At 35.0% G+C, this 26,775-nt stretch overlaps 1 protein-coding gene across 1 annotated transcript; it reads right to left on the bottom strand.

Moving 5' to 3' along the window:
- Positions 1-15,248: 15,248 nt before the first annotated feature.
- On the bottom strand, positions 15,249-26,521 carry LOC127903074 (serine carboxypeptidase II-1-like). Its single transcript, XM_052443734.1, is given in 8 exon segments — positions 15,249-15,524; positions 15,526-15,576; positions 15,740-15,835; positions 16,072-16,205; positions 16,315-16,386; positions 16,388-16,579; positions 25,716-26,102; positions 26,219-26,521. Coding segments are annotated over 8 exon segments (1,401 nt in total). The 3' UTR covers positions 15,249-15,358.
- Between the last annotated feature and the right edge of the window lie 254 nt (positions 26,522-26,775).

Below are 26,775 nucleotides of genomic sequence, written 5' to 3'. Positions count from 1 at the left end.
CGCGTGACTTTGAAAAAAGAATTTAATACTATCGTTTTTTCTTACTTTGCACTTGATGAAACTAATAAAAAATATAAATTGATTTTTTTTAAAGATGAGGCAGCCTTATAAAACTAATGTTATTTATGAAAGTTAATTATTTTTTTGTTAACTTTAAAAATATATATTAATATGTATAGTGTAAGTGTACATACCTTATATTTTTTATAGTTGTTAATACTAATATAGTTACATAGAGGTGGACATTATGTAAAGAAGCCTAAAGCATGGAAGGACTCATCCAAAGCTAATTGCAACATCAGGGCTAGCTACTTCGAAGTGCCAATTTCGCCGGTGAAGTAATAATATATATATGTAATGACTATATCTACTTACATATTTCATATTAGTCCATTAAAATTATACTAGTGATGCCATTACAACGCATCGGTAAATAAATGTTTTCATTACTGTTAGGCACTGCAATTAGCAAATATGTATCAATTTTAATAACATGTCCTGACTGTTAGCATAAGATTGTAACAACAAGTGGCTTAAAAAGTGTTGAGTTGTAGTCATATCAACCTTAGTACTTGGAATGAGAATGCGATCATAACAATGGGTCCTGGACTTCAACGGACGAGTGAAACATTTTTTACAGGAAAACCAAAGCAGGCCGAAATACAAAAGCCCATTAATGATTTACAGTCGACAACACGAGGATTCAGCAGTGCTTCCAAATCTGGATTTATGTTGCAGTTAAATTTGCATGTTCAAGTTGGTAACCCCGTGGAAAAACCAAACTTTGGGGGCCTCGCATTCAGCTAATGAAAAAGGCATGATATTGGCCACATGTTATGTACACTGTTGACGTATATAAATCTTCGCGAATTCACAAAATGAATTTTGGCGGCATGGTACACACCTTCTCAAAATGAAGTTGTGAGATTGGTTGGAGTTACTTTTAAATCTTGGAGAACCTCGAACCATGAATTCCCTCTCAATTCAAAATATAAGTTAATCCATCAATGCTTCATTGTCGTTGTTGCAGTTAAGAGATATCTCTGCATAAAGCACCCTGTTATGTTTTAGAATTAACCCACGATCATAATCTGTAGTCCTTCAATGTGGCTAGGAATGAGTTTGTGGGGAATGCGTAAGCCAATGAGTACAACATAAAACAGGAAGGGGCCACATGGATTTACAACCATCACTGGACTAAGCAAAATTCGTAAGGTATGTAGCAAATTTTGTTGATTGCATAAGTCACAGTATATGCTCTTTTTTCTATTAACAAAATCAATTTATAGGAACATCAATTTGCTTATCCTCCGTCGTTCTTTATGGAAGTGACTGACCATGCCATAGGTACATTGCTTGTAGGTTGTGAGGAATAACTTTGACATGAAAATAGGCTAACAACAATCTAACTATATGCGACATTGGGATAGGTGTTAACGTGATTGGAATTCACCAGTGAATTTTGTTTGCCATCCATCATGCTGCCTTTTTTTTAGGTGAGTGAATGGAAGTACTGCACTTATTTATATAAACGAGTGGTTTATTTTCTCAGCCCTCCGATGTTCATGTACAAAATTTACTATTTGTATATGAACATTAGATACTCTTCTTCAAAAGTGTTCTTGCGGTGCAGAATATTTTATACCGAAGAGTCACATTTACTGCTACTTTGAAACTTCTTCATCGACAGATTAGCCAGACAATAATAAATCATAATGTGTCTGGTGTATTTTACAGTTCGTGTTGTAGTTATGCCAACATCTAATTATGAGTAACGGATTATCGACATATGAGGCACCATCCTTAAATTGGTATGTTTTCAAGCACAAATTATTTTCAGGTTATGGAATTTGCCCTAATTATTGTTCAACAAAACAAATTTGCCTTTCTTAATTGAAGACCATTAGTATCTTATTGTGCTTTGGATGCAAGTAACTTCCAACATCAGTTAATTCCTAGAGTCAAACTTTTTTCCACAATTTCCACCGGTTAATACAAACTAAAAGTTAGTTTATGCACTCATTTAATCGGGAATTCATTTGTAATCTTTCATGCTACTTTGTTTGAAAGTGATGATTGTTAACCCCCAGTAATTGATTCCACGGCAGGTTGCTGATGAGAGGGTCTAGTAGTGGACTAATTTAGTGTTGGTAATTAAAAAAAAAAATGGACTGCACTCTACCCAAAGATGGGTCTCATTCATCACCTTCACCCACAACATCCTAAGACGGATTGCGAGAAGGGGGGACACTAGTGACTGGATCGCCTGAGTATTATAGGGGCTGCAAAAGGCCATCCAACAAAGGTTCAACAACAAAAAAACGCATTACACCCATTACTGGCGCGTTGACAAATTGTGATGATAGTGTGAAGAAAAGGAATGTTGCAAGTGTTGGAGAAAAATCAGTTTTTAAAATTTTATAAAAACTTTTAGGATTGTTCTCATACAACATATAAGAATTTGTAATCTAGAAATCATACCTTAAAAATTCGATTTGGCTTTTTCCACTGAAGTGATTTAAGTTCCCAGATCACGATCCGTCACCAACACTCCTGTTAGATCACGATTCGTCACCACCACTCCTGTTAGATCACGATCCGCCACCAAATAATCTTCCAGGCTATGACTCAAGTTTGATCTGCACTTAACGTGTGGACGCCTTTATCACCACTAAAGCAACTAGCACGAGAAAATTTTTCTCTCAACAATAGAGAGAAAATTTTTCTCTTAACAATAGAGCGAAAAATCATTTTCTCTGATCTGTATAAAGTGGCTGCTCCTCTTCTTTTAGGAGAAAATAAGCCCTTTTGTATTTCTATCTAGTGGAAACCCTAGACTCCATTTTTTATACTATTTTATTCTATTAAATCAAGTTTGATTTAAATTAAAAATAATAAATCAAAAGTAATAAATCAAAAGTAACGTTACTTCTTTGTTGTTATAGGGGCCTACCTTGTAAAATAACACAAGGTCCCTTAGATATAAGTACATTACATGAAGCCTCCCACTAAATAATATATTTAGGCTTTTAACCCAAATAACTAGTTATTTTGCTTATTAATCCAATAGTGGCGCAATTAATTAAATGAGCTAACCCGGGGATCATTTGGGAACATACAATAGTGGCTATAATAATTAGGTCTGTAATTAAACTAGCCCAATTATTTAATTCCAAATCTACTCCACTAAAAGATTGGAACTGACCTCCATAATTGTATGCTTGAATAATAATTCGTCTCAAACCACATCGATTTCTTTACTGCATAATCCTTTGTACCACATCGTTAATTAAATTGATATCTCAACTGTCCAATCGATTTAATTACATCTTATTCCTTGATACTTACTGGTTTTCTCTAATGATAATTTTCAACATACTAAATATGTTGACACACTCTGGCCAGAGAATTCTATGATCAAGTGCCGAAAACCCATCAAGAGATGTGTTGTACAAATTCTATATTGTTAATCTATAACTCCAATACTCATAAATGTTCCCACCAAGATACCGGGTAATCTTGACCACAATTGGTAACTCAAATTGAATAATAATTACAATCATGAAATCATAACTAACTCAAAATTAAGATTATAATAAAATCAATGCCTATGAGATTTAATAAGTCTTACAGTCATTTGAAGGTTAATTAAATCTCATATGTGATCCTGTTCAATCTACTCGTACTACATCAATAAATTCATACATGATTAAGACAAATCATTCAATGAATTCATTACAGTGTGTACTTAAATAAAGTGCCCAACTTTATTTATCAACTGCGAACTAAATTTATTTAATCATAAGAAAACTTGTATTTATGTCTTCTGTGAATCCACATTGTGATCACATAAATACATATAAAATGATTAAATGAACTTTAATCAAAATATTAATGCAATTAAGATATTTGAATAAAATACCTCATTTATTTTATTAATCAGAAAAATTATTTATTATAATTAAATAAACACATATGCTTTTAAAGAGTATATTTTCTCAACAATCTCCCACTAGCTCTCAAAGCATATTTGGCATCTCACGCATGCCCATGGATTCTAAGTGCAAGTTAAAAGGTTTCCCAGATATGGCCTTAGTAAAAGGATCTGCCAAGTTTTGTTGTGATGTAATCTGAGTAATCTCCACATCATCTCTCTGTACTATATCCCTTATAAGATGATACTTCCTCTCAATATGTTTTTTTTTTCTTGTGGTTCTTTAGATTGAGCTACTGCACCACTATTATCGCAAAATAGTTTAAGGGGTGCAGTTACAGCAGGTACCACCTCAAGATCTTGTAAGAACTTGCGGAGCCATACAACTTCTTTTGCAGCTTCGGATGCAGCCACATATTCAGCTTCAATTGTGGAGTCTGCGATACAAGATTGTTTCACACTGGAATGAGTTCATCACCAGAATACACAAACATATAATTTTTATTTCTTTTTAGATACTTCATTATAGGCTTGACCGCAGTCCAGTGTTCACGTCCAGGATTAGATTGATATCTACTAACCATCCCTACCGCAAAATAAATGTCTAGCCTAGTGCAAAGCATGGCACACATGAGACTTCCAACAACTTCTGCATAGGGAACTCGTCTCATTCTCTCTATCTCTTCAGATGTTTTAGGTGATTGATCCTTAGAGAATGCAATTCCATGTGTGAATGGCAATAAACCAGTCTTGGAATTTTTCATTCTAAATTTAGCCAATATCTTATCGATATAGACCGCTTGAGACAAGGCTAAAGTTTTATTCTTCCGGTCTCATAGTAACTTGATACCAAAAATATAACTTGCCTCTCCCAGGTCTTTCATATCAAATTGTTTTGCTAACCAACTCTTTATTGTAGTCAATACTCCTATATCGTTTCCAATTAGGAGAATATCATCTATATAAAGAACTAGGAAGGCTACAGATTTTCCTTAAATTTTCTTGTACACACATGGTTCATCAATGTTTTGAATAAATCCAAACGATTTAATCGCTTGATTAAATCTAATGTTCCATGACCGGGATGCTTGCTTTAATCCATAAATGGATCTCTGTAACTTACATACCATGTGTTCTTGGCCTTTTTGTATAAATCCAACTAGTTGATGCATGTAGATGTCTTCTTCAAGATGCATGTTAAAAAAGGCAGTCTTGACATCCATTTGCCAAATTTCATAATCTAGCACTGCAGCAATGGTGAGCAGAATCCTGATGGATTTAAGCATAACAACCGGAGAAAAGGTTTCCTTATAATCGATTCCTTCTTTCTGAGTAAACCCTTTGGCTACTAATCTTGCTTTAAATGTTTCCACCCTTCCGTCTACTCCTCTTTTTCTCTTGTAGATTCACTTATACACTATAGGTTTTACCCCATTGGTTGCCTCTATAAGTTCCCAGACTTTATTGTAATACATAGATTCCATTTTTTAATTCATGGCTTTTTTCCAAAATTCAACATCTCTATCTATTAGAGCTTTGTTGTAGCTAGTGGGATCTTGTACATGTTCATCTTAGATAGCTGTATAAGTTTCTCCCAATAACATGTATCTTGCAGGTAACCTAGTTACCCTCCCACTATAACGAGGTTCTAAAAGTGATGGTTGTTCAGGTATAATCATGTATTGATCAGTTGGTTGTTGTTGTTCTTCCTATTCTGTAATAGGCGTTGAAAGTTGAGCATCAACCTGATCACCTGACAGTTCTTTGAGTATTACCTTACTCTTAGGTTTGAAGTTATTCATATAGTCTTCCTCGAGGGAAGTGAAATGTGTGCTCACGATCACTTTCCTATCTTGAGGACTATAAAATAAACCTCCCCTTATTCCTTTGGGATACCCCACAAACATACAAACCTCAGAACGTGAATCCATTTTTTCTGTTTTTGGTTTCAGCACATGTGTTGGTGATCCCAAAATACGGACATGTCGTAAACTTGGTTTGTGACCTGACCATAATTCTATTGGGGTTTTAAGCAGTGACTTAGATAGAACTAAGTTCAAGAGGTAAACTGCAGTTTCCAGTGCTAGTCCCCAAAATGAGATTGGTAATGACGAATAACTAAGCATAGATCTCACTATATCCAAAAGAGTTCTATTTCTCCTTTCAGCTACCCCATTTTGTTGTCGTGTTCTCGGAGCAGTCAACTGAGATATAATCTCATTTTCAACCAGATACTCTTTGAAATCTCCTAAGAGAAATTCACCACCTCGATCAGATCGAAGTTTCTTTATGTTATTATCTAATTGCTTTTCTGTCTCAGCCCTATACTTTTTGAATTTCTCAAGAGTTTCAGACTTGTGACACATCAGATAAACATAATTGTATCTTGAGTAATCATCAGTGAAAGTGATGAAATACTCATAACCTCCTCGAGCTTGTACATTGATTGGTCCACATACATCTGTATGTACTAATTCAAGTGGTACTGTTGCACGTACTCCTTTGGTCGAGAATGGCCTTTTGGTCATTTTTTCTTCTAAACAGGATTCACAGAGTGGCAATGATTCATTTTCTAATGGACCCAAGAGCCCATCTTTGATCATTCTCTGTATTCTATTTTGGTTTATATGACCCAAGCGTAAATGCTAGAGGTAACATTGGTTGAAAGAAATGTTTATTTTCTTAGATAAATGTGTATACTCATCATTATTGATCACTGTGTCATGCATAGAATGGATTATTGGACTTAAATGATATAAATTATCTTCCAATGTACCAGAACAAATAAGTCTCTAATTATAAAAAATAAAAACAGAGGATCCAAAATTTACGGTGTACCTTTACTTTGACAAACAAGCTACTGAAATTAAATTCCTTTTAATGTCTGGAACATAAAGACAATTATTCAAAACTAACGTCTCATTATTACAAGATAATAAAACAGATCCAATCTTCACTGTTGACACGCACTGTCCTGTTCCTACCTGTAGCTTGACGCTTCCTTTACTTATTTTCCTGGTTTCTTGAAACCAATAAAGTGAATTACAAATATGATTAGTTGCTCCTGAATCCAACACCCAAGTGTCAATAGGATTCTGAACTAAACATGCCTCAATTATAAAAAGATTTCCCATACCTAATTTCACAATCTTAGGGCAATTATTTTTTCAATGACCTTTCTATCCACACTTGAAGCATTTGCCTTTCGGCTTGCCATCTTGCTTGGTAGACGGTCCTTTTTTCCCAGCTTTCTTTTTACCTTTGCCTTTCAACTTAGGTCTAGAAGAAGAAGCTTTTTCAGCAATATTTATGCTTCCCAGAGATTTCTCAGCACAAAAGATCTCTTTAGCAGAATGAAGTTCGTTCATTAATTCAGTTAAGTCATGTTTTTTTTGTTCATGTTATAATTGACCTTAAACTCCTTGAATGTTTCTGGCAGAGATTCTAGCACTATGTCAATCTTTGAGTTATCATCGATTGGTGCTCCCTGAATCTTAGCCTCATTTAAATAGTCTATCATTTTGAGGACATGATCATGAACTCTTGTGCCCTTCCCCCATTTTACTGTTTATAATTCTTTTCAGCGCTGCTTGTCTCGCGGAGTGAGTACTATGCCCGAACATCTGTTGGAGACTATCCATTATTTCAGTGGCTGTCTCTAAGTTCTGATATTTGGTCTGCAAAATATTAGAAATCGAGGCTAAAATGTAGCATTTTGCCATTTCATTAGCCTTTTTCCATTTCTCATAAAGCCTCCTCTGATTTCTATAAGCATCTTCCGCTGGAACTAGAGGGCACGGCTGGGTTAAAACATATTTATAATTTTCAGCAGTCAGGACAATGAATACATTTCTTTTCCAATCTATATAGTTCTCTCCAGTGAGTTTGTTTTGACTCAAAATAATAGTAAGTAGGCTCAGGGAAGACATTTTCTAAAAAATAAAATATCCATGCATAAATAATTTGAAATAATATTCACAATAAATGACAAAAATGCATAAAACCATAAATGAATTTTAATTTATTGTAACGATAATCTAGTACCGCTTTGACAAGCTATCCGTTGGGAAAGTCATGTCTACACTTACTAGACCCAATTACCCATATCGTTATCCCTTTGGGTCTAAATTTGTTATCAGAGTTTCGTTGGGAAGGTTATAACAAATTTTAGTGGAGTGTATAACCATTGTTTCAATATACGTATTTTTCATATCAATAGTCACTGTTGGGGTGAACAATCGATTGAAAAATATTTCAATTTTATCTTTGAAGAAGCTCATCAAATAAAATATCTAATATATATACCCTTCAAAGGGAGCATCACCGTATTATGAAGTTGAGGTATATGTATAATTTTATTATTGAACTAACAATAGAGGCCGTGGGAAAATTATCTTGAATTTTTCCTCTCCCACTCAATATAATTTTGTTATTAACCTTCGTTGGGAAGGTTAATAACAAATTTTAGTGGAGTGTATAACTATTGTTTCAATATACGTATTTTTCATATTAATAGTCGCCGTTGGGGTGAACAATCGATTGAAAAATATTTCAATTTTATCTTTGAAGAAGCTCATCAAATAAAATATCTAATATATATACCATCCGAAGGGAGCATCACCGTATTATGAAGTTGAGGTATATATATAATTTTATTATTGAACTAACAATAGAGCCCGTAGGAAAATTATCTTGAATTTTTCCTCTCCCACTCAATATTTTAAAATTAGTTTTTCCTTTTAAAATATACATATTATTAATTGCATGCTTCCTATATTATTAAGTATATGTAAATTTCAAACAATATAATGAGATTCATAATTAATGAATGACATGTACCATTATGCATAGAGTAGCACTACCTATTCTATATATGACATGTTATCATCCAAAACTTAACATATAGAAAAACAATTAAACAATCTTAATTCATGGCTTTCCTAAAATAAAAAAAAATGTATTAACTCTAAGCATAATCTTCATTGGGCTTCTTGTCAATGTCCATCTTCTATAGGCTTGTTTTTGTTAATGAACTAGGAGAAATTGAGCTTTTAAATTTATTATTGGTCCAATTTTAATTTTTAAAAGGAAATAAATAAATAATTAAATTTTTTTACCAAAATAAAACTTTTGGATCAAAAATAAATTTAATGTGTTCAATTTTATCTATGCATTGTAATCCATTAAGTCCAATTGAAATTGGGCTTAAAACTAGGATTCATTAAGCCCAAAATTATTTTTGGACTTTAACGCAAAAAATTAATACGTTTCTGCCCAAAAGAAAAATTACAAAACCATAGGGACCTCAATGATAAAAATCATGAAACCCTAAAGTCCATATTTTTCTTTCTCCTTCTTCCCCTGCCACCATCTCCAGAAAAGCCCAGCCGTTGTTCACTGTTTCCACACCGGACAACCGTCATCAACGCCGGAAAGACACCAACCAAAACGCTCCGCCAGCTGCCTGCACGCGCACGCCTCCAGCCCACGTTCGCGCTGCTGCAGCTACTGCGTGTGCAGCGCGTGCTTGCGGGTAGCGTGTGCTGCGGGCAGCGTGTGCTGCGGGCCGCACGCTGCTGGCCGCTGTACGTGCGACGTGCAATGTGCACCGCTGGTCGCCGTTGAAATTTCTTGCCTTCGTTCTCTGATCTGTCGTTGCGTGATTATTCTCCAGCAATTTACAAATTTTCTACGCCGATTTTGGCTTACAAAATTTCTATAATAGTAAAATAAATCAAAAGGGAAACATGGTGATAATAAGCCACCCCTCTTATTACAGATCCAAAGGAAAAATACAGTAGAGAATCTAACCATGAATTAAAACATGCTTTATTCATATATTAAACAAATAATATATATCTGAATAAATTGTGTCACTCTAATACATAAATATCAAGATTGATTTCATACGAAATTCTTATATATTAATATGAGATGGCTCTGATACCAATTGTTGGAGAAAAATCAGTTCTTAAAATTTTATAAAAACTTTTAGGATCACTCTCATACAATATATAAGAATTTGTAATTTAGAAATCGTACCTTGAAAATTCGATTTGGCTTTTTCTGCTGAAGTGATTTAGGCTTCCAGATCACGATCTGTCACCAACACTCCGGTTAGATCACGATCCGTCACCACCACTCTTGCTAGATCACGATTTGCCACCAAATAATCTTCCAAGCTATGACTCAAGTTTGATTTGCACTTGATGTGTGGACGCCTTTATCACTAGTGAAGCAACTAGCACGAGAATTTTTTTCTCTCAACAATAGAGAGCAAAATCTTTTTCTCTGATATGTATAAAGTGGCTGCTCCTCTTCTTTTGGGAGAAAATAAGTCCTTTTATATTTCTATCTAGTGGAAACCCTAGACTCCATTTTTTATATTATTTTATTTTATTAAATCAAGTTTGATTTAAATTAAAAATAATAAACTAAAAGTAACGTTACCTCTTTCTTGTCATAGGAGCCCACCTTGTAAAATAACATAAGGCCCCTTAGACATAAGTACATTGCATGGAGCCTCCCACTAAATAATATATTTAGGCTTTTAACCCAAATAGCTAGTTATCTTGCTTATTAATCCAGTAGTAGTGTAGTCAATTAAATGAGCTAACCCGGGAATTATTTAGGAACATACAACAGTGTTTATAATAATTAGGCAAGTAATTAAACTAGTCCAATTATTTAATTCCAAATCTATTCTACTAAAAGATTGGAAATGACCTCCATAATTGTATGCTCGAATAATAATTCGTCCCAAGCCACATCGATTTCTTTAATCAAAATATTAATGCAATTAAGATATTTGAATAAAATACCTCATTTATTTTATTAATCAGAAAAATTATTTATTACAATTAAATAAACACATATGCTTTTAAAGAGCATATTTTCTCAACAGCAAGGGTATTGTTTGATGAGCGAATGATAGAACCAACTTACAAGAATAAAATCTCCAGAGGCCATCTGCATGTAACTGATGTCCATGAAGAGTCAACCAGTTTCTCTCAACAATTGACCAACAATAATATATCCATTTTGTCAACAGTTGATGCTTTTGTTTCAACGAAGAGGAGACAAATAATTTCAGACTGTGAAGTGGTACAAGTACTTTCCACATTTAAACCTCCCCTTAATACAGAGAATAATGACAGAAATACCATTAATTTAGACTTGCACCTATCACCACCTGGCAAGACACCGTATTATCCAAACTCATTGGCATCCGATAAGGGTTTGGCTACAATGCCGGGGGCATTGTACCCGGCACCATGCCGGGCTCTCAAAAAGAGAGCCCGGCTGTCTTTGGCTGCCATTTGGCAGCCAAAGACTTGGTGCAGCCAGTTAACAAACCGGTTGCACCATTTTTTTTAAAAAAAAAATATATTAAAAAAATTATAAAATTGAAAAAATTAAATAAAATGTCAAAAAATAATTTTTTATAATATAATTAATAGAAAAAGATAAAGAAATTGAATAATATAATACAATATAATATAATTAAATAAAATGACAAAAAATAAAGAAATTGAAAATGAAAAAATTAGTATTTCAAGTTTAACGTTAGTTGTTGCATGTCTAACGTCTCGATTTCAGGTTTGACGTTAGATGTTGCATGTATTGAATAAGTTGCATATTTTACGTGAAATGTTGTAAGTTTCATGTTTAACGTCTGATATTGCATGTCGGACGTTGGGGTTCCATGTTTGACGTTGGATGTTGCATGTTTTGGATAAAGCCAAAATAAAGAATATTCTCGAATATTCTCGCCCGTTTCATGTTTGACGTCCAAGTTGCGAACTTGAGGTGATAAATTGTATATTTCACGTGAAGTGTTGTAAGTTTCATGTTTAACGTCTGATATTGCATGTCGGACGTTGGGGTTCCATGTTTGACGTTGGATGTTGCATGTTTTGGATAAAGCCAAAATAAAGAATATTCTCGAATATTCTCGTCCGTTTCATGTTTGACGTCGAAGTTGCAAACTTTACGTGATAAGTTGCATATTTCACGTGCAGTGTTGCAGGTTGCATGTTTAACGTCCGTTGTTGCATGTCCGACGTTCGACTTGCATGTTTGACGTTAGATGTTGCATGTTTTGGATAAATCCAAAATAAAGAATATTCTCGAATATTCTCGCCCGTTTCATGTTTGACGTCCAAGTTGCGAACTTTACGTGATAAGTTGTATATTTCACGTGCAGTGTTGCAGGTTGCATGTTTAACGTCCGTTGTTGCATGTCCGACGTTCGACTTGCATGTTTGACGTTAGATGTTGCATGTTTTGGATAAATCCAAAATAAAGAATATTCTCGAATATTCTCGCCCGTTTCATGTTTGACGTCCAAGTTGCAAACTTTACGTGATAAGTTGTATATTTCACGTGCAGTGTTGCAGGTTGCATGTTTAACGTCCGTTGTTGCATGTCCGACGTTCGACTTGCATGTTTGACGTTAGATGTTGCATGTTTTGGATAAATCCAAAATAAAGAATATTCTCGAATATTCTCGCCCGTTTCATGTTTGACGTCCAAGTTGCGAACTTGACGTGATAAATTGTATATTTCACGTGAAGTGTTGCAAGTTTCATGTTTAACGTTAGATGTTGCCTGTCGGATGTTGGAGTTCCATGTTTGACGTTGGATGTTGCATGTTTTGGATAAAGCCAAAATAAAGAATATTCTCGTCCGTTTCATGTTTGACGTCGAAGTTGCAAACTTTACGTGATAAGTTGCATATTTCACGTGCAGTGTTGCAGGTTGCATGTTTAACGCCCGTTGTTGCATGTCCGATGTTCCGATTGCATGTTTGACGTTAGATGTTGCATGTTTTGGATAAATCCAAAATAAAGAATATTCTCGAATATTCTCACCTGTTTCATGTTTGACGTCCAAGTTGCGAACTTGACGTTATAAATTGTATATTTCACGTGAAGTGCTGCAAGTTTCATGTTTAACGTCTGATATTGCATGTCGGACGTTGGGGTTCCATGTTTGACGTTGGATGTTGCATGTTTTGGATAAAGCTAAAATAAAGAATATTCTCGAATATTCTCGTCCGTTTCATGTTTGACGTCGAAGTTGCAAACTTTACGTGATAAGTTGCATATTTCACGTGCAATGTTGCAGGTTGCATGTTTAACGTCCGTTGTTGCATGTTCGACGTTCGACTTGCATGTTTGACGTTAGATGTTGCATGTTTTGGATAAATCCAAAATAAAGAATATTCTCGAATATTCTCGCCCGTTTCATGTTTGACGTCCAAGTTGCGAACTTGACGTGATAAATTGTATATTTCACGTGAAGTGTTGCAAGTTTCATGTTTAACGTCGGATGTTGCATGTTTTGGATAAAGCCAAAATAAAGAATATTCTCGAATATTCTCGTCCGTTTCATGTTTGACGTCGAAGTTGCAAACTTTACGTGATAAGTTGTATATTTCACGTGCAGTGTTGCAGGTTGCATGTTTAACGCCCGTTGTTGCATGTCCGATGTTCCGATTGCATGTTTGACGTTAGATGTTGCATGTTTTGGATAAATCCAAAATAAAGAATATTCTCGAATATTCTCACCTGTTTCATGTTTGACGTCCAAGTTGCGAACTTGACGTGATAAATTGTATATTTCACGTGAAGTGTTGTAAGTTTCATGTTTAACGTCGGATGTTGCATGTCGGACGTTGGGGTTCCATGTTTGACGTCGGATGTTGCATGTTTTGGATAAAGCCAAAATAAAGAATATTCCCGAATATTCTCACCCGTTTCATTTTTGACATCAAAGTTGCATACTTGAAGTGATAAATTGCATATTTAACGTGACTTGTTGCGGGTTTCATGTTTTACGTCTATTGTTGCATGTTGGTCGTCGCGGTTGCATGTTTGGAGAGAAAACGATAAAGGAAAAATCAGTTTTAGAGAGAGAAAGCTAACTGGTTATCCGAAAGATAAAGAAGGAGATGAACAGTTTATATACTCGAGAATCCGGCTATCCGGAAATTTTTAACCGGCTAACCGGTTGTGGGCAGTGACCTACCCACGCGAATCCGGATTTCCGGTTTAAATAACCGGCTATCCGGTTGTGGGCAGCGAGTAGCCCACGCGAAACCGGATTTCCGGTTTAAATAACCGGCTATCCGGTTGTGGGCAGTGAGTAGCCCACGTGAAACCGGATTTCCGGTTTAAATAACCGGCTATCCGGATTCGTCTCCAACAAAAAACAACAAATGCCTCATTCATTCGTGACCATGTCCATGTTGCCGGGTTCCAATTGAACAGAGGATTCGTGTGAATTTGCAACTGATCAAAAATTGTAGAATTTGCAACTGATCGAAAATCGTCATTACTTAAGCTCCTCTGAAGTTTTGTCAGCTCTCCAAAGATGTCTGAGCTATCTATTTCATGGACTGCATCTGCCACAGGGGAACGTTGCCAGACCTTTTTTGCTGCTTTGCATGTCACCAGCACGTGCAGAATATTTTCCACTCTATTTCCACATCTCTTGCAGTGAGCCTCCTGGATAATTCCACGTTTGCATAGGTTCTCAGCTGTCGGCAATAAGTTTTTCGTTGCCTTCCAAACAAAAATCACATACATCTTCTCAGGGAGAGAAAGCTTCCAAATAATGCTCCATTTACTGCTGTTACTCTTTGAGCATCCTGCTGTTAGTCATAGTTTGTCTTATGAAAATGCTGTCAAAGACGTCTTTTATCAGAATATGAAGAAAAAATGGTCATTGATCTGCACGCTCAACTCGGCAACAGGTTCAATAATTTTTTCCAATAATCTCAAGTTTTTAGTATTTTCCATTTTCGGTTTATAGATTTATCATTTCTTTGGTTAAGTTTTTCTTCTACCGACTCGTGTCAAAAGATGACGGCAAAAATTAAAGAAGAGGATATGCTTATAATATTTTCTTGAAACATTTCATGTTATTTTACTAAACTAGATTTTATTAATAAAGATACATTAAATTGAATTAAATTCAACTTATACCCAATAATTATATTTGGGAATTAGATCCTCCATTCAGAGGCAAGATACCATCCACTGTAGAATTTTGGCTACTGCCTTCAGCATGTAAAGGCTTTGGCTTGGAGTATACAGCTCCAGAGTCATTGAAGGTAGTATCGTTTGCACTTAAAATATCTACATGTCCCTCGATGACAAAACATAGTAAGTGACAAGATGCTCATTCAATTTAAAGTAATTTCTTATCCTGTTTTCTCAATTTATTGTTATCTTGTTAATGTGACACCCGTCGCAGTTGCACAGACTACATATTACACATGGTTCCCCATACTTCATTGCAAGATATCTAAGAAAATAAGAACTTGATGAATTCCATTATGATCTCAAAAGTTGCTTCGGATTTTATAAGAATCACAAATGCTTTCTTTATTTGACAATTCAAGTGAGAATGCAAGCTTCATGAGTCACTGAGGCTGACTCGTTCCAAGCATGGCATTGACCTTCCTGATAGAAAGCTTTTGATTAGTGTAAGAGCAGGTTTGGGTCTCTGCAATGGGACTTCGTGGCCTGCTCCCCTCACGGTGACAAAGGTAAGTCCTGCATACTCTTGGGTCCATCCTCCCATCTATGCTGTAACGGGTGGACGTAACTGGGATCACAACATCTGTATCACCACTGTCGTATAGAAAATCAAACAAAACTAAGAATGTCAGCAAATCTCTGTCTAAACAATGGAGGGAACAGAGATGACACAGTGAGGGGAAAACATACCATGTGTAGGAATAAATTTGAAATAAGAAAGCAAAGACGTAAATGCAAATTCGGAAATTGAGAGAACCTGAACATCCATATACGAAGTCCAGAATGTATAAGCTCATGATAAATGTCCAGCACTGTCCTAGGAGAATCCAGCCAGTTATTATTTACCACGCCACTGCAAAGTAGTAAAAATAAAGAAAATCATGAGGGCATGCTGTTGGTGCCACCTAAGTCAACAATGAAGGATGTAAAATGTCAGCTGTTAATATTGTGGATACAAGCTTAAGGTTCCACTTTCTATAATGGATTCCAACAAGGCAGGCCCATGCTGATGTATTAATACTCTCCTTCATTTGGATTCAGTGATAGATACGCGACTAATAATTTTTTAGCACTTTTTCAAAGAACTACCTGCAAGTCTCCCATTTTTCCGGTGCAACTACTGGAATAACATGGAGAGCCTTTTGAACCTCAGGTTGATTGAAGTACACAACTGAGTGCTTTTTAGTGCAAGGATCATACTTCTCGCTGGCGTGACCAACAACCTGTCAGATGACATCATATTTCAACATAAATGGAACCTACAGGAAAATAGTAGAATATGAAAGTTCCTACAATTTAATAAGTACATAGTTCATAAAATGATTTACTCACAAGCATTCTTTTAAGCAGCCGATTTGACTGGCTAACACTGGCAGTGCAGGAAGGGGTGAAAATACTGTATTTTGTCAATGTTTCCAAGTTCATTATCAGCAACCTCTAGGAACTTATCACAAGAACTGGAGGGGTGGACAAAGGACTCATAATCACATAGAAGGTTTAGTTGCTTGTACGTATCATCAGATATCAAACCAGCCGACCACCAAAACTGGAAAAGGCCCAAGTAATCGTGGTAATCATCAGTTAGAGCATTTCCCACCTGCATTACTCAAGCATATTAGCATTCAAGTTGTTTGCATACACTTCATGAGCATGAATCATTGCTGTTTCAAAAACAATACTCTATATCATGTAGCCCTTCAGATTAATTGCTTTTTCCCCAGTTGCTTGGTTGTGCCTTATGATTGCTTTGCTTAACTGAGGAACATAATGCCCTGAAAAACATTATTGTGATGTTTAGAAATCTACTTAAAAGAAGCTCTAAATAATAATTTTACCTCTCCTTGATGATAAATATAAAAATCTAGAGAATGCAAGTGAGGAAGTGCAAAATGATCAAAGATAATAAAAAAACTAGGACTTACTAGTTAGCATCACAACACTAGGTCCTTTACATGACGAGAACAGAAGAGTTACCTCGAGCCACACTGCTCTTCCTGCAACTCATCCGCGCTGCTCTTCCTGTCCAAGAATGACTCCAAACATAAACCTCAACTCTTTTTTTGGTTCCATTCCAGGATACGCCACCCTAAAAGCTTCCTGCAGCTCATTCGATGGCAGCTCATGTTGTAGACAACATTGCAACGAAGGTAACGGTGGACGGTTGGAAAAGAAGTAGCGCGCGATACTGGCTCTACCTCTGCCTCTCTCTACCTCTCTTGTACAAACAAAATACCTGAGTAGATGGATCTGATTGGTTGATTAGTGCGAGAGAGACCGTGGATTTGATCTTGTTGAGTGAAAAAATTGGGATGCTTGAAACTATGAATTTGAAAAAGAGATGAAATTTTAGGGATTTTTCTTTTGAGAAAGCAAAGAAATCGAATTGAGGTGAGAGAAAATTGTGGGCTTTTCTTTTCAGGGAATTGGTTTACTAGGTCACCCATTTTTTTCTATTTTTAATATAAATTTAATCTCAACCGTTGGATTCAATCTAATTTAATCTCAACCGTTGGATTCAATCTAATTGAATCCAACGGTTTTTTTTCGTTTCCGGCATGGTGCCGGGCCTTCAGCGCCCGACATTGTAGCATTAGCCATCCGATAAAGGGTGGGAAGCAGATGATGATTCAGCGGATGAGACAGTTTATTTGCCTAACTATAGTAAAAAGGATGAAGAATTAGACAAGTGTTGGATCAGATACAAGGATGAGTTATTTCAAATTAAAAGAGACAGGAAAAAAAGGACAACACATAAAGATGATTTTTTATTTGACAATGGAACCAATAATCAAATGGTAATGAAGATGGGACAGCACTAGTACTTGTGTCAGCTGTGAGTGTTTGAATCTCAATTGTGATTGGAAAATCATTACAATAAAAGAATGCAGATGCAATGTATTTGTCATCTCAGATATAACTCCAACGCACACGTGCAAGAAACGTTTGTTAAAACTGCAGTAGGGGACAACATGGATTACAGCTAAGTTCCTCCATAGCAAAATGTACACCAACATCTCGATATCTTAGTGAATGAAATTGCAGTAGCTTATGGGATAAAATGCCTGCTTTAGAAGTTAAATGTTGTGGACAGCGTGGCAACAATGTCGCTTGGAATAGACCATACGGAGGCATATGCACAACTTCTATAGTTCAAACACGAGATGGAGAATGTTAACGACCGCAACATCGTTCTCATTGAAAAAAAAAACAGAACGTCAATTCAGCAACGAGATTTTTGACTACATGTTTGTTTTCTTGTATGACACTGCATATGCATTTAAAACAAGATATCGCATGCTCCTAACAGTTGATGGATAGGAGATTGACGGTCCATGTAAGAGTGTGATGCTGGTTGCAGTATGTTGTGATGGGAACAATGCAGTGCTCCTAATTGCTTTTTGCGAGGTTCAATAAGAGAACTTGGATTCATGGGCCTTTTTTTCTTCAGAATTTAAGCCACAGACTGCGGTTGGAGCATGGAGGAGGACTGTGCATACTGGGTGATGAGGATAATGGCATTGATGAGGCTGTTGAAGAGTTCCTCCCATATGTTGTGTACAAGCAATGTTGTTTCAACCTATATAATAGATTGCTTAAAGAATTCCCTAATGTGAGAATTCATTCAGTATTTTAGGGTGCATGTTGGAGCTCAGACAGGAATAGCTTCATAAACCAAATGTCTATCATAGAAAGGTTAAATCTAGATTGCCATAATTGACTAAAAGACACTGACTGCCATAAGTGGGCATTGTTTTCCATGCCCAAATGGGTGAAAAGCACAGAGGTAACCAAAAGTGCCAGCGACCAACTTCGGATATGGTTGACGAAGTACCTGGACTTGAATGTCTCACAAAGATATACAACAATAACCCGAAAAATTACTAAAGTGTTTCAGAGATGATATATGGCTAGTTGGGAATGGGTTTATGACAAACTCACACCAACAACAAGACAACAAATCATACATAATGTTTTTTAAGGCAAAGGTTGGACTGTTGATATGGCTTCGGAAAATACGGTGTCACTGTAAGTAGGCATGGACTTGTGTATCAAGTTAACAAGGAACTTATAACTTGCTCTTGCAGATTATGGCAATTATCTGGATAGGGAGGGAAAATCTACACGTACATACATAAGCTTTGGTCAGCGGATGAATATAGATCAACTTATGGACAAGGAATGAAAATGCTTCCATAAATAATGCATTGGAAATGCCAATTAGATGACTATGTTTTGCCATCGGTGAAGAAGTCTACCAATTTCACTAATGCTGATGAATCAAATTATCATGTAAAGGTAACAACCCGTAACTACATCTGCCTTTAATAAAGTATATGATAGTTTATTACATATCATACAACATTACATATAATAAAATGTGTTTGTCATGTATCAATTCCAATTTTCTTTTGTTCTCAATGAATGATTGCCCAATCTCGACCACAGTCACCTCGATGGGATGACGATATCCTGTGGGACCCAAACAATAGTAGCAGCACTAGGGATACAATCAGCAAGAGAATTCTATTCAATTTATCCTTCGTTCCTTTAAAAAAAACTTAATTACATTTCCTTTTGTAGGTCTTTAAATCTCGGGTTCTCCGGATGGAGATTAGCCCAAGGAGTCGCAGTTATTTATCTATGTCCTAAGGTGCATCATAAACTTTTCATCTCATTAGTGTGTATTTATTCCCAAAACTATTTTCAATGCGCGTGCAACTCAACGGATGGAGACCATGACGTTCTTAGCAGCTTCACAGGGATTTTCCACAGCGAATATAGTTGGACACTACTTATGGAGATGTTTTCGTATCTTTTGTTTACACCAACACTATTTTTGTATTATTAGTGGTATGAAATTTTGTACTTAATCACATTATTGTCCAGCTGGTTCATCAACGTTATAATCAAACTACAAATCTTTAGGTGAATTACAGCGCATGATGATATTAAAAACCATTAAGCCACTAAATAAGACTGCCACAATGAATATCATAAGCCAACAACAAAGGTCATAACTTCAGTAATTCACATCAAATATTTACTGGCCAATCAAGGAAGACACAAAGAATAATGGGATTGTTATTCCTCAATCGCCGGGGTGCCAACAACACCTAAAACGAGGTTAGATTTACCGGCATAAAACGCAGGATGTTCTACACCTTCAAAGCCAGTTCCAAACTCAAGGGGAGTACTTGCAACATTATGAAAACTCAAATCTCTTGGATACATTATTTTCCACAATAATGTATGGAAACAAAACTATGTTTATCTTTTACTGTTCACCTAGAAATGAATTATATTTGCGACCCAAATAGCTATAGTTGGACGTCTTGAAACATATTTCACAATCTAATACACTGTATTACCAAAGTGTTTGCTATAGCCCGATGGATCCGCCGTGCATGCAATCATGATTTCATACACCCCGTTATTTTTTTCTATTTTTTCCATATCCAAACATTAGATTCAACACAGGAGTTCCATAAGGTGTTAGTGCCGCACGGAAATGAGCAATACTAACGTTGCAACCCCTCTTATTTTATGAAAATTTAAGGAAACGTTAGGTTTTACAATTTTAACACACACGCCTCTCCTAATATTTTATGGGTCAACGTTATTTTTTGAAATGAATATATATCAATAGTGATACTATAGATGGATTAATTTAACTTTGTAAAATACGCTACACACCCGTTAACTCCAAATACGAAGTTGGATTACAATATGCTTATCTTTTCTTCATTTTGAGAAAGAAGTGGACAAGGTGTTTTATACATTTTGGCAATTTTAAGGGGATATATATTATATATAAATGCTTCGATAGCAATTTATGTGTCGTTATACAGTCTATGTTTAGTTCATTCAACATAACAAAATTTCTATATGTAAATATGAGTTTATGTCACATTACTTATACCTTATGTCATATATGAGTCCAACATGGTTTGGCATAATTAAGATATCAATTATTCATTCAATGTGAAAACAAATAAATTGCATAATATTTATGCTATTATGTATTTGTAACCTTGTCATCAATGAATAGTACCCTTAATTAATAGATTATGGGAGAATATCCTATCAAAAAATAATTTTACCAATTAACTCACTGTTATGACTTCTAACGTAGCCTTATCTTCTATTGTTTACATTGGTCAAACATTTACTTTAAAATACATATGATAGAAGTCTTGTTCGAGTGAAAAAGTATATCATCACGTCATAATTTCGTTTACCAAAATTTTATTGTTCATACTTTACCTGTTCATATCAAACCCTATATTGGAATCAAATTAAACTAAATTAAGCCAATCCCACCATCTTTTACGACATTCCCCATCAACTTATGGCCTTGGTCTGCAAAATTATTTTAACGTTTTACTTTGTTTTTTTACTTACAACAAACAATAGCTCCTTGTCACGAGCAACTTAAATCTCCAGCAATTGGTGGTTAATTTTGCTTGCGCGATTGCGCTTAGCAAAAGTCCACCTATAAGCGGAGTGCACTTAGAAGCGAGTTGTGCTCAGCACTCAACTTGAGATGCTCTTCGAAGTAGGATGTGCTTAGTAATGGCTCGCCTAATACAACTACTCAATCATGGTCTGCTTAGCATCCATCCAAGCCTGCCCAAATTCTAGACTTCTCTACAATTTGTAAATAACTACAGTTTTTTTGAATTGTGCATTTACATCCCGTGAGGCAAGTTGTTAACAAGCCTATAAATACCCCATGACACTTGCTATTTTGCACAACCACACCATACACACAAACCCACTGGAACATGTACAAGCTCTATAACTCTTATAAAAAGTTCTCTTCTAATTTCTCTTTACTATGTAATTGACTTACATTTGGCTATACTGCTCTTATTTCTCTCTAACATTTCCACAAGCACACTTGCTTCATTAGTTTCTAGCCTTGCTTAGCGACTTGCATGCTATAAGTCATCTAACTACCGCACGTGTTTCCTTCGCAAAACACTCATCCCACGACAAACTGCTTATGAGAATAACTACGATAGGGTGTTTGGTTCAATAAGCCCAAGATAGTTTTCTCTTAGTTCTTTTCCTCTTTCAACTTATCCTTCACCTAAATTTAGACTGTCATCCTTGATTGATCATTATTTATTTATATTATTTTTTTATTATTACACGCTCATAATTGGTCTTCAATTTTTTTTTTAATATGGTTTTCATTTACTTCACTCATACGCAAATTTTCCACAAAAACGAAATATAGGGTAACTTAACTGTAAATTCATGCCAGGCTACTTTCAAGATTAAAGTTGATATTTCCCTTTTTTTCCCACCAAGTACGCAATGCATAACCTTAAATCCACTTCCAAATATTTTCGTCACTATTTTCGAAATTTTCAAATCAATCTTACCCCAACCCAATACTTGCACGCTTCCAACGCTTTGCTTTTAACCAATACTTGCATGCACCCTTTTTCCTGTTGGTTTACATGCGTTACTTAACAACTTCCAACCCACTACAGGCGTTTTTTTTTTTTTTTTTGTCAACATGTTGATTCCTTCAAGTTACCGGCCCATCACCTTTTTCTTAGGTTACTCCCTTGTGTCTCTGTGTCTCTTCTGCAGCCAAGAGATGAAATCCGACGGTGACTATGCTAGAGGACAAACGACTTGGGTACCAAACCGAAGACGCAACATAGCTGCCCTCGGGATTAAATGGGGGACGTACACCTTGTCAATGCAAATTCTAAGATGGTCCAAACTTCGGACTCCAAAAACATGTTTGGATAAAAAAAATAATGCAACATCACATGCTTTTGTATTGTAACCAAACTCACTTTTAATTCATTAGTAATTATAACAACTTTATAGTTGAATTGGTCAACACCTTCTCCTTTTGATCTTAATGTAGAGGGTTTGAGTCTCCTCATGTGATTGTGGATGTTTATTATTATATTTCCCGTGTGAGCTCCTTTAGGCTTTCTATGTTAGGCTGTAGACTTTAATTATAACTTGTTTATGTTAGACTTATACACTTGCCCTGTATTATACATAATATCAAAAAAAATTATTTCATTATTAATTAAATATATTTTTTTGTAATATATTACACTACCAACTATTTTTTTCTTATTTTATAAGGGTGATATTTATTGGTGGAAGTTAACAAAAATTATATATGATAATTTAAACATACTTAAATAAATTGCCATTTAGGCTTGAGGCTTTCAACCAGGTTTATTTATCTCGACACTTTAGTTCGAATTCTAAGCAAACCAAAAAATTGATTTGGACTTTATCCCATCCCACTGCTCATCCTAAGGTGTGTTTGGTTGTGAGATTTAAAAAAAAAAACGTCTTTAAAGGTGTGACGCGCGTGAGGGTGGGCATTTCGAGTTTGGTTTAAAATTTTTTTTAACTAGTTGCATTATTTGATTTGGTTGGTTTAGTTTACAAATCAAAATTAAATATATTTTTATTTTAAAATACTAAAACCGATTGGTTATTTAGTTCAAGTTTAACTTGAACCGAATTAAAAACTGATTATTTTCTCGTTTTAAAATTAAATGTTCATATATATACATATAGATATGTATGTATGTATGTATGTATGTATGTATAAACGACTTATATTTTAGAAATGAAATAAAATAGAACTCGAAAGTTTTTGTTTGCTTCAATTTAACTTGGGACAAAACCAACCATACGCCTAGAGCGAGTAGAAAATCGATGAACCCAACCAAACCAATTTGATTTGGTCAATTTTATTCAGTTTCGTTCGGTTGTACAATACCCAGTTTTCATTTGCATCAGTCAAAACCAAAGTCAAACCAATAAAAATTAAATGGGCAAACAATGTTAGAATAGATGTGACTATTTATCCAATCAATTTCCTTATCAAACTTTTTTTTTTCAGTGTATTAAACCATCTGATATCTGAAAATTATATTGGGCCCTGACTAATCCAGATTCAAGCTGGGTAGGACCACTAAGGTGTCAAAGCTCTCCCAACAAATATTTAATGTAGCTGCATTTCCAAGCCTCGAACCGAGGAGCTTGCTTAAGTTAGAACAACCCTATGCCAGTTAATTTATACGCTTGTTGGTTCAAACCCATTTTTTTTATTACACCCACCACTAAAACTTCCAAATTACGGATCTACTCAATATACCAACCATAATTCTAGAATTAACCCTTACATTTCTCAAAAAAGAAAATAGAAAACTTTTTTCTTGTATTTTCACGATCACCTCCATTACTTCAAATCTTACCATCGAAATATCTGGGGGGAAAAAATGGCTACAAGTTTGTGATTAAAAGCCGGTGCAACAATCTATACTAACCTAAACTTCTTGGGTTAGAAAAGTCACAGAAAATAAGAGAGACAAATAAATGCATCTGATTGAAGTATGAAAAGATTTAAAAATTTGATATTTAAAGTTTGAAGGCTAGGGGTCCCCTTCGATAAATCTTTTCATGAACTTGAAATATCTATCATGGATTTGGCTACTTAGGATTTTCATTTTGTCCATCCATTATCATGAATACCCCCATTCTCATTATCGTTTTTTCTTTTTTTGCCTTCGCTAGTAAGGTAGTGTCTATTTTTTCTGTAAAATCTAAATTGACCTAAATTAGTTTGAATATTATTTTATATGTTTTGTCTAACTTGAAAAGTCTCAAAATTAGTACTTTTATACTTGTGCCCTTACAAATTTTGAATGCTAAATAAATAATAAATATTTCAAGGAACATAAAAAAGATAAATTTTTTATAATAACATATATCATGTTCAAGTGAATGCAATCCTTTAATATTCTAAACTAGAGCGCGTTCATCAATTTTATTGTAGTTTATAATGCACTATATGAAAAATATTCGAAAAAATTGTAAAGATAAATAACGCTAATTCAAATAATATAGAAAGATGATGATGATGATGATGATGATGATAATAATAATAATAATAATAATAATAATAATAATAATAATAATAATAATAATAATAATAATAATAATAATAATCTACTACTATATTATCAATTATCACAAGTTATGGAGTGAATAATAATGCTAATTAGTAAGTTTCATTTACATAATGATGAAAATAATTAATTAGATAAGGTTATTTTTGGAGAATATTTTTTTTTTGATATCATTTAGACTTTTTAAATGAAGTAAAAAGTTAAAAAAAAAATTGGCTTAATAACTTAATGACTTAATGAATGAAAATTTTCATTAAGTTGAAAAAAAAAAGACTTGTTACCTTAGGTAAGTTAATTAAGTCATTAAGTTGAAAAAGCAAACGCTCCCTAAGTTTATTATCTTACCCTTATCCGGTTGGTAAAAGGAAGGCTTTTGATTGTCTGTTGAAAAATTAGAAATACATTTTTCTAGGCATTTGATAAGTGATTTTTTATATATTAAATTGATGAGATAATTTCTTATTTTATCCAAACCAAATTTGTCTAATTTTATTTTTTAGTATTTCATCAAAAAAAGTATTTATTTAGATATACGTATAGACAGGAAAATAATGGGTTAAATAAAATCTACAAAAATTTGACCAAACATCTCCTTCAATACACACACACACATACATAGTGTGTGTGGGGCAGATCAACAACCCTCTAAAAATTCTCTTATTTTAACATTTTGTTAGTAACTGTTATTTTAACAACAGTTATTAACATTTTTTTTTATGAGAAAGTAAAGCTTTCTATTGATTAAGAATTAGAGAACAACATCAGTACATGAACTGGAAAATCACCTATCCAGGTGATAGGATCCTCATATCCTAAAGCTATTTTAGCTAAGTTATGAACTATTGGATTACACTTTCTTGGGACAAAATGTATGGCTGCCGAGACCTGGTTTTTTAACGCTGACTGGATTTCTTCAATGTTCCAACAGATTTTGGCTAAGCTTTCCTTCTTGTTCAAAGTGAGCTCCACAACTTCCTTAGAGTCTGATTCAACGATAAATTGAGCACAATTTGCTTTCTGTGCTACTTGAATACCGAGCACAACTGCTTCAGCCTCCATGATTGCCACATTTTCTCTTAATACAACTTTCTGGACTGCTGCAGCTATGATCTCTCCACTTGAGTTTCTAATTACTGCTCCAAGACCAGCTTTTTGCTTTGACATTTGAATAGCAGCATCGACATTCACTTTGTACCTTCCCGGTGGGGGGGTTGGGGGGGGGGGGGGTGTTCCCAAGTTTGCTTATTAACATGCTGCTGCAGGGACAAAACTTGACCATCTCCTGGTTTATTTCTCCTATCAGAAGCCACAATGGCTGTGGCTCTTGCAGCTGACACTTGGGGGTCCTCCATCTTTCCTTCAAAGATAAAACAATTCCTTGAATACCATATTGCCCAGCAAACTGCAATTATTTGCTCTATCTCATCCTTCTTCCTCTTCACAGCTAATTCTTGTAGCATACTCAGCATATCCTGATGGGCCATTTGCCTGATATCCTCATAAAACTCTGTCAACTTCCAGACCTTTCGAGCAACTTTACACCCAAGTAAAGCATGAAACACATCTTCTCTCATATTATAACATCTTTGACAAACCGGATCCCCCACAATTTTCTTTCTCCATAAATTCTCAACTGTTGGTAAAATGTTTTGAGCAGCCCTCCAAAAATTGTTGGATTGAAAATGAATCAACAGATTAAAATTTTTAAAATAATTTAAGTTTTCCCTCTCCATACACGGACCCCACTCAATCACTCTCCCCTATTTTTTCGTGCTCTCACTCTCTCTCCTCATATTTATCTCTCTTATGTCTTTTCCTAGCTGTAGCT

This window comes from Citrus sinensis, chromosome 6, assembly GCF_022201045.2.
Source record: "Citrus sinensis cultivar Valencia sweet orange chromosome 6, DVS_A1.0, whole genome shotgun sequence".
Classification (NCBI taxonomy): domain Eukaryota; kingdom Viridiplantae; phylum Streptophyta; class Magnoliopsida; order Sapindales; family Rutaceae; genus Citrus; species Citrus sinensis.
This window is presented reverse-complemented; position numbering and strand designations above follow the sequence as displayed.